Below are 15862 nucleotides of genomic sequence, written 5' to 3' on the forward strand. Positions count from 1 at the left end.
GCTTTTGAAACAATAAAAAACATACAGAAGATGACATGTTCAAATAAATGTCAGCCATTTATCTTTGTCTTGATGAGAAACATGTCAAAGTTTGAAAGGAATGAAAAGTTGTCTGTCACTGAAAAGACTTACATTCCGAATTGTCATGTGCAAATGATTTTTACTGAAAATACAGCGGCAGTTTAAAAGCAATCAATTTTTAAATCCATTCATAAAAATGCATGTCCATTTCAAAGTTTTTGTACACATCTTCATTTTGCATTCTGCTTCCTGCATTTTCACTCAGTTTTCTTCAAAATGCAATCATCATCTCATTTCTGTTCATTCTGCATTCTATTAGCATTACATCTTCATTTTTTTATTCCTTCTTCATTCATTTTGCATTCCATTTGTACTTCGATGTTAAGATAACCCATTCATGGTCTTTATACCATACATAAGAAATCACAGCCTTCTCTGGCCGATTTAACAACTGATTATTATACATGTACTTACCTTCCAGCAGAAGATACTCAAGGTCAAAATCAGCATGCACACCTGATTCGACCTGCAATTAATCACAAAGGTGGTCATAGTTGCATTCAGTACAGTAAAACTTCATTAAATTAATCATCAACTAAATGAATCACTCACACGACCTGTATTGATTTAGAGCATTTTCTTATGAGCCATCTCAAAAATCTGAAAGATCTGAAAACTTTTTGAATGCAAAGTACTTGGAGCATTTAAAGTTATACTTTGTCTGCAAATAAAGAAATATACAACACAATGTTTACTTGTACAATATGAGTATAAACTGAACTGTTCTTCAAGAGGAAGCGCTTTATATAAATTTGGTTCACAATTTGGAATTCTGCATGAGCTTTGTCATAAATGCTGATGGTTTCTGGTGTAATTTTGGGGTCTCATTATATATACATGTATAGAAATATATCATTGTGGAGTAATCCCCCTTTTATATGGCCCCATCACAAGTGGAAACCACCTCTACATGGCACGTTTTCTTGGCATCAATGAGTCTATGTTCAAAAGTACCATCATGGTTGGCCACCCCTCTGAAGCAGCATCAGCCAGCATATAAGTACAAAAATGTCTGAATTAGCCCTCATGAATGGCCACATTTGATCAAACCTGTGTTCAAATCCAATATTTAATTCACATGGTAAAGTAAACAATCCAATTATCTTTTTGGATGTCCATCACAGGATGCCAGGTATTTGATACTGAGAAAACTGCTGGCTAAAGTACATTATACACCACTCCCTCAACAACTCGCACCCTGATAACTTGTGAACCCACTTATAACGCGGGGTCAGGCATGGATTCCATTTTTAAAAAACAGAAATTACCCAAAAAATTGATCCCTATTTCTTGAACTTGAAAAAAAAAATCGCAATCAAAATTGGTAACTGAAACATTGGTAGCTCGTTTTATGGTCAAAAACGGTAGATATGACCTGGAAATTTTAATCAACATTTTAAAATTATCAACTTTTAATAAGTCTTATAATTGGTTACATTTTCTTTTCAAACAACATTCTTAGTACACCGTAATTATAGATATTCAAGGAAATTTTGATCAATGAAAATGTCATTTACGCCTAGTACATGCAGTACATTAATATTTAAATGCCAATTAAATAATTTTTATTAAGTGAAATTTGTGTTTTAATTCTATCTTTTAGTTCCATCTAAGTGTTATCATCATAAATACAATGTGTATTTAAGCATAAAATGTGTCAATCTACTGTAACAGCTATGTTCGCAAGCATTTCTCTGAGAACCTAATTAAAGTGCCAACCGTGTTTTGATAACTGACTTGCAGAAGTATTTGTTCTATTGTTGCGCTGAATCAAAAGCTGACCTCCTTTGCATAATCACATTAATTACATCTTTTGAATCAAAAGAAGGTGGAATTTAAAAAAAGGTTAAAAGGCATGCAAATCCTACATACTTAAAATCGGTTGGTCTCAGTCATATGTCGGGTGAACTCTTTTCAGTTGATCAATCACACACTGTTATAAATGTTATTGGGTATGTAACAAGCTACTTAAAATTAACCGACTCCCTCATAACTGTGATCAAAGATAGCATGACAACCAAGCAAAACGAATACTTCATAAACAAAATAGCTTGGTTTCACAGATACAGACCATTGTAGGCAAGCGATTTTCAAAGAATTCATTAACTGGTACTTAGAGATATACTCAAGGATTATGAGAAGTTTCACTATTACTTTCAGTGAAATCAACAACATCAATATTGTAATATTTGAATTTCAACAAAGGCGTTTGTCTCACAAAATAAATGTCGTTGGTTTTAGAAAAAAAAAGAATCTTGTTTGGTGGTGTATCAACAGTTAGTCTAGCTCCTGGCTGGTGTAACTCCTGACTTGTAGTATACTATTTTATACCATTCCGGGAACCAGGCTAATTGATGAAACAAAAACCAGTGATGTAATGCACATTGTTTTTACATACACATGAAGGTTGTTGAAACCAGTTGGGCATTTTGAAAATAAATGTTATTTATATAGAAAAATGAACAACTTCATTACAAAAAGTGCGTTATTAATAATTGTTATCGACATGATTGTAAAACGAGGATTCAGTCATTAAACAGCCCAGTTCCATACCCCCCCCCGCAAATTTATCGATGTATAAGTGGATTTTTTCAATTTTTGGAGGTCCCTCTGTAACTCGTGCACTCGCTTATAGTGCAGTCTATGTTTGTGGACCCCATTGTGCGCAAGTTATCAAGGGAGAGGTGTATCATGATCCAGCAAAATTAATTTTATATCATTATCTACAATGTTTACTGGAAATGGGCTAGAAAAAATTGAGGACTTCACACAGCTGTTGAGTTCTTCTCTTTGATTATTACAGCTAGAGGTAATTGCCTGTATCATAACTTGGTCAACACAGGCTAAATATAACTTTTGTGGATTCACACACAAATAAAGGAAGTACCAAGTAAAGACCAAAAATTGTTTGACTTTACATAAACACAGCATTTTGTCTACTCTATAAAACTTCTGTCTATATGATTAAATTTAGCACAAAATTAGGGATCACGTAAATGAAAAAACTACAACATTAGAAGAAAAAGTTAAAATTTGCTACTCCACAACAGTGGAGACAGTTCATGAGCTCTTTCCCAAAAAAAACTGAATGGTTGAAATATTCAAATAAAAAATTTAACAAATAACAAATTATGAACTATTAATGTATGTTCACTTGATACAAATATATTCTTAAGACAAGAATAACCCTTTGATAACTAATGTTATTTTTATATGAAGATATTAAATATTTGGAAGTTACATGTCACTTTCTTACTTCATATACACACTTCTCACAAATATAGTTCCCCTCTGGAAAGGGGATCACTGTAAAACTAAAATATTTTTACTTTCTATCATGTAGCCATTATTGTGTTGACATGCCAATAAACGCTAATACATATGCATAGCTCTCCCTTATTATAACATGGTAGTTTGGGCCTGTATCTTGTTAATTACAAAACGGAGTATGCAGTACATACTGAACTAAGGTACAATGAAAACCACAGGATGCAACAAATGACAGGAATGACAAATTAGATGAATGTGTACATCATGTGGGGTTTGGCTTAATATTCCAAATGTAATGTAATTGGGGAAGATATTCAAAAGGAGAAACAAAGTTTGTGTTGCTTTCTTTCTGTCCATATTGTCCTATATTCAATGGACCAGTTCAAGTACAATGGCTGAATTTGGGTCATACAATCCATAACAGTACAGTATTAAATCAAGCATTATGTTATAATGGGAGAACTGTACGTACGTACATCTAAATCAAGTCTGTTTGTGTGCAAGATTCTTCAAATGATATGAACAGTAAAATCATGAAACATATTCGAGTTAAAATAAAAATGTTAAAATGATCGAAATTCAAAGCAAAGAGTTTTGCCCCCTTGCAAACAGTGTTAAATAAAATTAATTAAAAGATGTTTATTCATGACTACTCTAATTTAGATTAAAAAGTCCATATAATAATTTTGTTTGCAAAATTAACGCTTACTATACAGTTCAAAATGATGCAATCATTAGGATGTCATCAATATGACATCACTTTTTACTTTGGTGTATCTTCATGCTATGTGCTGTGAGTAAAATATTCCACATTAACAGGTCCTGTCCATCACAGAATGACCTGCCAGTGGATGACTAGGTGCACTAAAGTATGCAAAGCTGAGTGACTTGCTCATAGACTTAACAACAAAGACGATGGTAAGACCAAGAAATGTGACCATGAGTCTAAATATACTACTATCTGAAGTGTTAAATTGTCACTGTAATGGGAGAGTGGTTCACTATTATACACAGTTTTCAGCATTCTTTTAGAAAGTCAATTTGAAGCCAATCTGAAAGAATACAAAAACTATATTGCTGAAAACATTAAAGTCCATCTGTTAAAAATAAAATTTCAATAACATTTCACTAAATACCCAGCCATCATGTAGGGCAAACATTCCATAACATTTTTTTAAAATACCTCACATTATCTTCATTACATCGATAACATACACTGCACATTTAGAATGACACTGCTTGTATATTGGTCATTCACTGCATAATACAAAACATTCTTGTCATGATGTACCTCTTCTAGCAGAATGTTATCCAGATCATGTGGAGACTTGACAGCTTCTGCAAGCCAGCTTTCTGGCAGATTCATGCCCAGCGTTAGAAGGGACTTCTGTGGCAAGTCTTGGAACTTAGCAGTTGGTCCTGCAGTCAAAGTGCCATCAACTCGAAATGCAAGCTCTGGCTCCATTACATAACGATAAAACCTTATAAAAGAAGGAAAAAAAGGATAAATTATATTACGGAAATTTAAGTTCAATGACTGTTTTTACAAATCCTACCTATATATGGCTATGCATGTTATCATATACGAGTCATGCATACAGAATTTACTACATGATGTACTATTGATATCCAGTTCTCCCTTGGTATAATGCTACTTGGGATCCAAAAATAGCCAACTGCACTATGTACAATGATATACAGTTCTCCCTTGTTGTAAATTTACTTTGGGTCCAGAAAACAGACAATTGCATAATGTACTAATGATACCTTGTTGACTCTTGATGTAATGTTACTTGGGGTCCAAAAACAGCCAACTGCATTACATATTGAACTGCTCTATACTGTTTGTTTGTGTGGGGTGAGGAGTATGTGGGAATAAGAACATAAAATACAATTCCAAGAGAATGTCGACATTATGAACATAAAATACGTATGTTTTAATAGGTAATGTTACAACATCTAAATTCCTATTTGAATTTCATTTGCATTCGGATTGTGTTCCATCTGCATTCCATTAACATTTGCATGTCATCTGTCATGTTGTTTTCCATTTATGGTCTTGGAAATGCATTCAGATTTTGCAGTTATTGCAATAATTCTGTCTGTACTGTTCAGGTGTTAAGGGGAGAGAACTATAGCTTCTGTATCTTGCCTTTTTAAAACTGTACTTTATGAAATAGAAGGATTAACAGAACCAAATTTACAATAAATTAAAATATAACTTCAACTTTAACAAGTGTAAAGATATATTTACAGAGTATTTGTTAGCTCAGTTGATTTCTTATTTAGATTTGTTCTAATAAAGCTTATAAAGATGCAACCACCAGAGATATCAAATCAATGTGGTAATTTTTGTTTTCTTTCTGATCTGACCAGGGAAATGCCATGGCTAGTAAAGGGTAAAACATTGTATGTGTAAAGAATCTGATCCTGTGGTTTTTAATGTGAAAAGACTAGTTTTACATTACCCTTTAAATGGCTCTAAAATCTGGTAAATAAATACCTTTTCATGGACAGGCTTATTTCTGTAATAAAATCCTACAGTAACAAAAAGAATTCAACTTGGTATCCCTATGATGCATCCAGTGAAAAGATGGTAGTCAAATGCAATTTTAGCCAGAAATATGCACTTCAGCATGATATTAACAATGAGCTTGTGTACTGCCCACTGTAATATTTTGTCAAGTTGTGGAAAGGGCTAATCATGACATAATGTGAATGAATTAAGTTGAGCTATAAATGCTCTCCATGTTTAAAATAAAGATAACTGTTCTACACTTCTCTTCTGAACATCATCCAAGGATCAGACAAATCAACCCAAATTGTAAAATTTCTAAATAAAAACTGTACAAAATATATGACTATTTAACTGTAGCTAAGTTCAGAAACATTACTCAATTATGTGGTTTAGACTAATTAACTCAATTATGTGGTTTAGACTATAATTCAATTATGTGGTTTAGACTATTTAACTCAATTATATGGTTTAGACTATTTAACTCAATTATGTGGCTTAGACTTTTTAACTCAATTGTGTGGTTTAGGTTATTTAACTCAATTATGTGGCTTAGACTTTTTAACTCAATTGTGTGGTTTAGACTATTTAACTCAATTATGTGGTTTAGACTAATTAACTCATTTATATGGTTTAGACTATTTTAAGTTGTACACTGAGATTAACTGTCAAATGATAGGAACAAAATTTAGATTAAACTTCTTAGAAGCATTTTCATCAATTTATGTGAAAAGATTGAGTCTTTTAAATAAATAAATAAGAAGTAAATATTCAGGTTTAAATATTCCCATTCCCTAGTGGATATGCAGATTTTACCACACAAATCAATCATAAAGACTATGTCTTCTGCTCGTGTAGTCACAGAATTATTGAGAGAGAGAGAGAGAGAGAGAGAGACACACACACACACACACACACACACACACACACACACACACACACACACACACACACACACACACAGATATATATTCCTGACTATAGCGGATACATAAAGCTGATGTAAACTGGAGATTATATGACTTTTTAAAACATTTTAAGATGGTGTTCATGGTGAGACTGCTATATACGACACAACATTATAATGAAGGGTTCTATAACAAGGGAGAGCTGTATGTGTTTGTATTATGATGTACTACAAACCTAGAAATCTTCCTTTCAAATATCAAAGACAAGGATTCCATGTAATGTATGTCTCACCAATGAACTGTTATAATGGATCATATATTTAATGATCTTTACAAACATTTCTACGCAAAACTTCAACAAACATTGAAAAAAACATGATATGGTGTCTTGCCCTGACATTGGATACAAAATGTTCAAAGAAACAAATGGCTTGTCACAAAATATGTTTCTTTGTTAATATTTAACCAATGAAAAACACATTGGGGGTACATCCATTACCTCAAAGATCCAACCCTCCCCATCTTTTAGCTTGTGTAAGCAAGAAAAATGATAAAATATCTGCTTCCATGATGGAATATTGCATGAGTGGTCTCCCCTTAGAACAACTGGTGCCAATTCCCATCAATCATCAGTTACTACTGAAGCAGATATGCATGCCCTTTCTGAGACGTTGCTGTGTGATGGACACAGAAAAGTGGGTCTGTAAATGAACCCATTTGGCCCTTAAAATTGCTTTCATCTTCCAATACATTTCCTATCACAATACGGTAGAAAATAGGTAATAGCTGATTGAAACTAAATCCCCTTCTCTCAATTTTCCTAATTTATGTACCGCAGCTTCAAGTCTCATGTAAAATATAGGCCAGGGTTAGTGCATGGTCAATCCATGGATACAATTTAAAGAAAACCATTTTCTCCTACATATCCTGGAATACAATCGCACCTACATTTCAGAAGGAAGAAGTTGGTGGAAAGTAACTGTGAGGAAAGTACTATATTTAATGACATAAAAAACATACAACAACAAGGATCCAGATCCGCCATCCCATAATGAACTAGGAGATCAAGGTTCAAACAGTTGTACTATTCATGATTTCGAGCAAACAGCACGGACCAAGATCTACCACCACATAATATGCTAGCAGATTTTTGTCTCCTCAATTTCAGCTATTAATGATTTAAAGGGTAGACCCGGATCAGTCATCCTATAATCTCCTGGCAGGTCTGGGTCTCCACAGTTTGTACTAATTATGATTTCATGCATACATCATAGATCCAGATCTGTCATCCCATAATATGCTAGCAGATCTGATTCTGTGCTACTAATAATATTAAGAAAAAAATAGTTTCAAACTCCAACATTTCATAAGCAATCATCCCTAATATTTAACAAATTCTATGCTGTTATTGGATTAGACCTTAAATTTGAAGAAAAATGTACTGGCAAGTACTTACGTTTTCAGTGGCATTTCAGACAATTTACTGCGACTGTTCATGAATATTTTAATATCCAAATTAGCTACTTCTTTCAAAGCCTGAAATGAAATAAATGAATGAATATATATATATATATATATATATATATATATATATATATATATATATATATATATATATATATATATATATATAAATATATATATATATATATATATATATATATAGAAACAGAGATAGATAGATAGACAGACAGAGAGACAGATAGATAGATAGATAGATTCTGTAGTGGAGACTTTTAGGAATTATTAGTAGATAACATTTAAGGGCAATGAACTCATAAAAGATCTCCAAAATACGTAAATACCCGTTGATACAAAATTCAATTATTTAGCATTTAAAATGTACAGTTTAAACAAAATAAAATAAAGAAGAAAATCTGGGCTCGTCTGATTACTGCAAGTACATATGAAAAATATACCCCTAGTGAAGCAATTGGGTTCTTTCTTATTTAAAAGTATTATAAGATTAGATTTATTCATAGCTGGCATGATTAAACAACAATTAAATGCAAACCGTAATGACCTTTTGGCAGACATTACATAAAACAATAAAGATATCAAATCAACATGATCTTCAAGACAAACAAATAGAGCATACTATATGAATACAATAGCATGAAACTTAAAATATAATCAAGCAAAGTACTTATAGAAAAAGGCAATAATTTAAAAGTGAATTGAGTGCTTAGGTAACTAAACAAAGCTTTGGTTAAGACCAAAGGATGAAACAGATTAAGGCCTAAAAAGAAAAGATGAAAAGTCTTGGTATATGAAAATAAAAGCACTGGTTAGTATTAATGCATGCCAAGATATAAAAAACTTACAAAAGGATAAAACACAAAAAGTAACAGATATCAGTTGTTACTGGAGAGTTGGAGAGGGGAAGGCATTATTGTAGGTATCATTTTTACAGTCTTTACCTTTCAGGATAAAACTGATTGAAATTTGATTACTCTCTAAAATGATTTTGAAGCCGTATATCTAAGATATTCTCTGCCCGATGTTGAGATCTTAATTATAGGCATATCTAAAACATTTAAATACCAAACATTGTATTTATTGTGACTGTAACACATGTACTAAGTTTCAATGCAATTGGTTTACAAGAACTTAAGTTCTCACCTGGAAATAAATGCAAATATCAAATCTGCTTTTAGTAATAGCAATAATGATCTTACAAGTACAGATGCCCAATTCAATAAGGGTCTCTCCTGAAAACCACTTACAAAATTGCATACCAATGCAATTCTGTAGCGGTGACAATCATCGTCACTGGCAACGTATGTCTACTAATGTTGTGGTGGTGGAGATGATGGTGGGAAACAATTGTGACATAAACCATAATACCCTGAAACTTCTGGGCAAGGAAAAAAAACAGTGTATTGAAGCCATACAATTCTTTACTTACTCTTTAACAATAGATTTGTGTTGCTACAGTTTTGAAAAATAGGTGCAAAGAAAAATGAAAATTATTAAGGGAACAATTACAGTGGATTAAATGGTGTCCAAAGATAAACAACTTTATTTTACTAAGTATGTCCAGTTGACAAAAGATAAGAAACAGGAGTACAGAGTCCAACCGCAAACTGCACAGATCCAGATCTGCCATCGCATAATATGGCTGCAGATCTGGGTTTGTGCAGCTTGTTAGGAGTAATCAGCAGAACAAATAAGACAGACTGTTACCTGCAAGACCAGGAGCTTTGTTGTTTGCAGTCTGACTTGACTTATAAGAGAGTATATAGAGTACATTATATGCCCATCTCATGTTCATTGGTCCTAAATGTGTCAATGCTAGGACTCTTGAGATTACTGACCAATCACAACCTCCAGTTGCCTAATTAGTGACTTTACAATTTTTTAAATGTACACAACTAAAAATTTCCATAAAGGGCATACCATTTTTCCAACTTTTGTTAGCTATATGTACAGGGGTGGGACTAAGAAAGGATCCATGAAAATGTATAAACCAATTAAACTTCTATTTTTGAAGAAAATAGCCTAGTCCATTTCCAGTTTTATGGGTCCCAGGGAATGTGTAAGTTTTGGTTTAAGGTGTATTAAGTCAAATTGCATTCTTCATCGGAAGTATATAATCTAAGTTTACGTGAGTCAGGTGCTTTATCATCCAACACTGAGAGATTAACATCAAAAGTTTTTGTTGCTCAAGTATTTTTATGAAAACTATTAATTCTGTCCTTTCTTGGTACTGACTTCCATTTTGCTTGCAATGCACTATTTCATTTACTAAATCAGCTGATCATTTTAAAGAGGAATAATGAACACTTTTATGACATAGAGTTCTCTTCAATGAAAATACAGGTTTCTAGATTGTTGACTGTTTTTCAGTTTGCCCTATGAACCACTAAGAAGAGAATGAAAATCATGTGCAGACTGATTTTATTGTGGGTGAAAAAGGTCAAGTTTATATAAAAACTATCAAATTTATTATTGGTGGGAAAAGGTCGAGTTCACCTGGTGTCTATATAAAAATTATAAATATTATTGATGGGAAATGGTCGAGTTCACCTGGTGTCTATATAAAAATTATAAATATTATTGATGGGAAAAGGTCGAGTTCACCTGGTGTCTATATAAAAATTATAAATATTATTGATGGGAAATGGTCGAGTTCACCTGGTGTCTATATAAAAATTATAAATATTATTGATGGGAAAAGGTCGAGTTCACCTGGTGTCTATATAAAAATTATAAGTATTATTGATGGGAAAAGGTCGTGTTCACCTGGTGTCTATATAAAAGTTATAAATATTATTGATAGGAAAAGGTCGAGTTCACCTGGTGTCTATATAAAAATTATAAATATTATTGATGGGAAAAGGTCGAGTTCACATGGTGTCTATATAAAAATTATAAATATTATTGATGGGAAAAGGTCGAGTTCACCTGCTGTCTATATAAAACCATGACATTTGTTATTGATGGATGACGACTATGAAAATGTGCATCAGCTATTGTAGATGCATTTTTAGCATTCAGTACACAAAACAAAATGCATCTAAAGGACTGAAAAGCATCTCAGACATGTGTAGGTGGCTTAATGCCCTACTATACCATTAAGATGGCAGATATCTTCTGTGCAGCACTGGAAACTGGATCAAGGATTGCTTCAACCTGGAAGGCTGGCCTGTTTGGATCACCTGGTATCTTCAAAACACTAAAAGAACAAAAGATTGATGTAATATGCTAATTCTGAGTTACCAATAAAAAAGTGACCCGAAGATTTCAAAATTATGTATCGAAAGGGACTGTTCAAATCCCAATAAAGTCTGGAGTTTAGTATGTACAGAAATGAAATAAAGAGTGGGTGTGTTTGAGCTTCATATATATTAAAGTTCGGATATCCTGATGGTTGTGTCCTTGTATTTTGCCCACATATTACTTCTCACCAATGAAAATACTCGTTGAATTCATATTTAAGAATAATAATAGCTGTCAAGTGGTACTGCAACAACTATTATACAGATTTTCTTACAAAATAAGACCAATTGCAAACTGTACAGACCAAGATTGTCCACTGCATAATGAAAGGAAGATCTGTAATCAGTAAAACAAACAAAAAAGACCTGATCTGCCAAAGCTTCACATGATGGCTGATCAGGTCTATGTTGTTTGCTGTTGGACTTGAACTATAAGTTTGTCTATATGGTACCTGATTTTACTAATAGAATATTCACAGTGTGCATTATATCATATTTAAATATTGATTAAAATGTATTATCAAGAAATATCTACCATCAACAGTACTGACTTGGGCAGAATCAGGAGAAAAATGTATGCTAACATTGTGAATTATCCAATCTGAACAAACACTTACACTCTAGTACATTACTAATTTTTTAAATACATATCTCTACTACGTCATAAAAGTGGCATGAATTACACATCTTGTAATAGGACAAGATTTCCCTACACTGATCAATTAAACTAATTGGTTTAGTAATTAATATTGCAAGGGCCAGCTCATTAGGACATGAGACACATTAAAGGTGGACAAGTTCAGTTCACACATTCAACAAATATTTCATTACAAATTTTTGTTCAAATAATTGCCAAATTGTATTCCTTTGTTAATATTTTAATAATGTTTGCCTTCTCAAATCCCAATGCTTTGTGACCAAGACTGAATAACCTAAAACTTAATGCAAGACTAAATATACCATTATATATAAAACAAAAAATACATTCTTGAGAGATGGATGCCCAAACAATGTGTCCGAAAAGTGACATACACAAAACCTGACCACAGTGTGGTGGACAGATAATCAAGGCTAACACTATATGCCTCTTCCATAAAAATGTTTGTCAATGTGATCAAATTTCTGTTTAATTAATCTTTTCTGGGAATATAATGGTAACAGGACCAAATGAAACCCCTCTTGTACATGCACTGAGTGCTTCATGACAAGATTGCTTTGGTCTTGTGGGTTTAACACAATTTTTCAGTACATGATAGGCTATACATGGCAGCCAGTATTATCTGGTAGAGGAAGAAATGAGTAAGATTCCATAAAAAAAACACTGGCCGGTGAGAAGCTACTGGAAAGCTTTCTCACATACTGATACTGACTGAGCCGAGACTCAAATACACACAGACGGAGACTACCAATCCGTAAAGGTGTACCCTTTGACCACTTGGACCACTTTATGAGTAAATAGGGTAATGTGCAGGCAGACAGACAGATACACAGTAGAACAGACAGAAGGATGAACAGATGCACTGAAGGGTAACACAATATCCTTAATGCAAAAGCATTGGGATAATCAAAGGTTCTAATATTATACAACAATGTCGGAACCATTCTGAAAAAGTGCTGATGAAATATGTATGTGTAAGATGGCCCAGGACCAGGCATCAGAGACTAAATAAATATTTTCCAGCAGCCAAAGACAAATTGAAAATTTCTTTCATTAAGTGAACTTTGTGCAATTTTCAGTCTTGTCAGAATTGTCTGATGATGCTCAACATTTCACAGACAGCAGGGAATAAATATTTCTGTGCCATTTCATGAAAATTTCTGCTCAAGCCTAGTAAAAAAAATTGTCTCTTTTTTCAGACCTGCCAGAATGCTGTTATAGGGTTTAACGCCATTTTTCAGCACAAGATAGGCTATACATGGCGGCCAGTATTAATGGTGGAGGAAGAACCCGGGAAAACCCCGGAAAGAACCACCGACCCACGAGAAGCTACTGGCAAGCTTTCTCACATATCCACATTTGCCGAGCCCGAGACTCGAACCTACGCAGACAGAGGTGAGATGGCAGTGATACGTGACGGAGAGCGCTTTAGACCACTCGGCCACTCGGGGCCCCCTGCCAGAATGCAATTAGTATACTCAAAAGATTGAAATTCTTACCTGTGCAAGTCTCCCCCAAACTCAACCACCCTCCTTTTCTGATCAGAACTCTTGGAAGATGTCAACAGATTGGCAACCTTCATAACCAGGTCACTCCCACTGAAACAGAAAAGATGCTGACTTCATATATGGACAGAAAGATGAATCCTCACACCTGTATGTTCACACAAAAAGCAATGGCCCCTGTAATAACTAGTTATTGATTAACAAATGAAAGTATTTTCTCGAACTTGAAGTATGAACATAAATATAAACTAATCATAGTAATGCAATCTTGGTACTAGATCATGTTGAGTTGTCAGCACTGGAAAATGTGAAATATCTATGCGTAAGATGTCCCAAGACCAGGAATCAGTGACTAAATAAATATTTTCCAGCCACCAAGGACAAACCAATTTGGATGCGAAGTGCTGAGTGATGGTCTAAATTTCCTGATACTGACAACAAGATGTGATTTAGCAATCAAGACGGAATAATTATGACAATGACATTTCTGTTATACACCTATCTACTTTCCAATAATTTTTATAATATAACTGTTCTTCACAGAAAAACAACATTTCAACTTTTTCAATAAGAACTTCATCCTCAGTCATAAAACTAATAACATACTTATAAGCTAATATGTGCATCAATATCACAGTTTATGAATGAAGCACATGAAACAGTGGTCACTCATTTTCCCAAACAATTCCTGTTAGTATCACAAAAAAATCTTAGATACATGGAGGCAACAGACACATATATGTAATTACAGTTATTCTGCATCATGGAAGATTTCAACAGATGAATAACTCAGTTTCTCTCTGAGGCCAGGCTAATATCAGTTGAACTGTTTCTGGTGGGACTTTGTGAGAGGCTCTGATTAAGAATGGTATGGGAATGAGAACATTATTTTTATAGCTATTTACCACGGGACTGGACAAATTGTTGAAAGCTGATAATGCTGATTTGGCACTGAGAATATTACTCATTTCTTTTTCATGTCAACTGAGGTTACTGCATACTTATTCATTTGTAACTAAGAAGTAGTTCAAGACTTTCTATAAAGGATGGTGATATAGGTCTATGTAGTTTGCTTGGTTTAACCAGTGGAACAAACAACACAGACCCTGATATGCAGATGCATTATGCAAAAGCAGACCAGGGTCAAAGTTACATGATTTAGTGGCAAATTGATATGGTATACTGCATTAGCCAACTGATTGCACTATACTAAATAATTCTGGAATATCCGTAACACAGGCATCTAATTATTAACAATATATGGTACCTTTTTCCTGAAAAACCCATTCCATTTAATTCCGTTTTGACCTTCTTGGCTGACTTTTGTTGGACATATATTTCAAGGAGATCCACATCTTCTGATAAAAACTCCTCTGTGTCGCTCAGTGGTCCAAGAACCTGTCAACAAAACAGAATTGGAATAAATACTGTGAAATCATTTATTTTTGTTGCTATAATTTCAATGTTTTTCCAATACTGACAGTTTAAATTTGTGGACTTATGACAATTTTCTGCTGTTTCCTCAGAATAATCATTTTTTTTATTGTGTCTTTAAAAGACAAGACTTGATAAGGGATGATTTTAGCCCCAAAATTAGCATTAATTAAAAAATCATTTTTCACTGGGTCAATAAATTTTTCGTTTGTAGTAGCTATAAAATACATGAAAATTGGGACTCATTCAAAAAAAAACTTCACAGTCAATGTCACTGTCACATGACACTTAGCAATTGTTATGTATATTTAATATAAACTGTCAGCTTGACTTCTGTCCATGATTGTGGATTGAGCTTTGTATGTACCTGATTTTTGTCACAATTGTAAGTTTTAAATAAGTTGTTTACTGACATTTTATTTCAAGACCTATCCTTATTTACAAACTTAGAATGTTCTGGAAGAGAACTTGTGACCGACCTTCTGGTCATTGTATTATGTCTTTAGTCAACCGATACTAGTACATAAAGATTGGTAGACAAAATTATTAATTGCTGTCATAAGATCAGTCTGTGGAATCATTTTAAGCTGTATTCAGATATAATTTAAGAGGAATCATTGATTTAAATCACTCATTATGTCATATATAAGAATGTTTTTCATCATTTATAAGGGAATAAATCTTGCTGGAATAAATTTATAAAAAATTCTTTATATTTATTCTGGTCAGAAAGTCCATAATTGTCTCACTCATCCTGTGAGAATGAGATA

At 33.4% G+C, this 15862-nt stretch overlaps 1 protein-coding gene across 2 annotated transcripts in view; it reads right to left on the reverse strand.

Annotated features, from left to right (window-relative positions):
• LOC149774183 (UDP-glucose:glycoprotein glucosyltransferase 1-like) overlaps positions 1-15862 on the reverse strand; it is a 116558-nt gene that overhangs the window by 30388 nt on the left and 70308 nt on the right. For both annotated transcript variants that reach the window (XM_089945710.1, XM_089945711.1), the window contains exons 23-28: positions 14926-15056; positions 13653-13751; positions 11350-11452; positions 8231-8310; positions 4643-4832; positions 496-547 (exon numbers count right to left, since the gene is read on the reverse strand). In XM_089945710.1, coding sequence (XP_089801836.1) covers positions 496-547; positions 4643-4832; positions 8231-8310; positions 11350-11452; positions 13653-13751; positions 14926-15056 — 655 coding nt within the window. The remainder of the gene's footprint in view (positions 1-495; positions 548-4642; positions 4833-8230; positions 8311-11349; positions 11453-13652; positions 13752-14925; positions 15057-15862) is intronic.

The sequence above is a fragment of the Sinohyriopsis cumingii genome, unplaced genomic scaffold (genome assembly GCF_028554795.1).
Source record: "Sinohyriopsis cumingii isolate HCF-2022 unplaced genomic scaffold, ASM2855479v2 utg000400l, whole genome shotgun sequence".
Classification (NCBI taxonomy): domain Eukaryota; kingdom Metazoa; phylum Mollusca; class Bivalvia; order Unionida; family Unionidae; genus Sinohyriopsis; species Sinohyriopsis cumingii.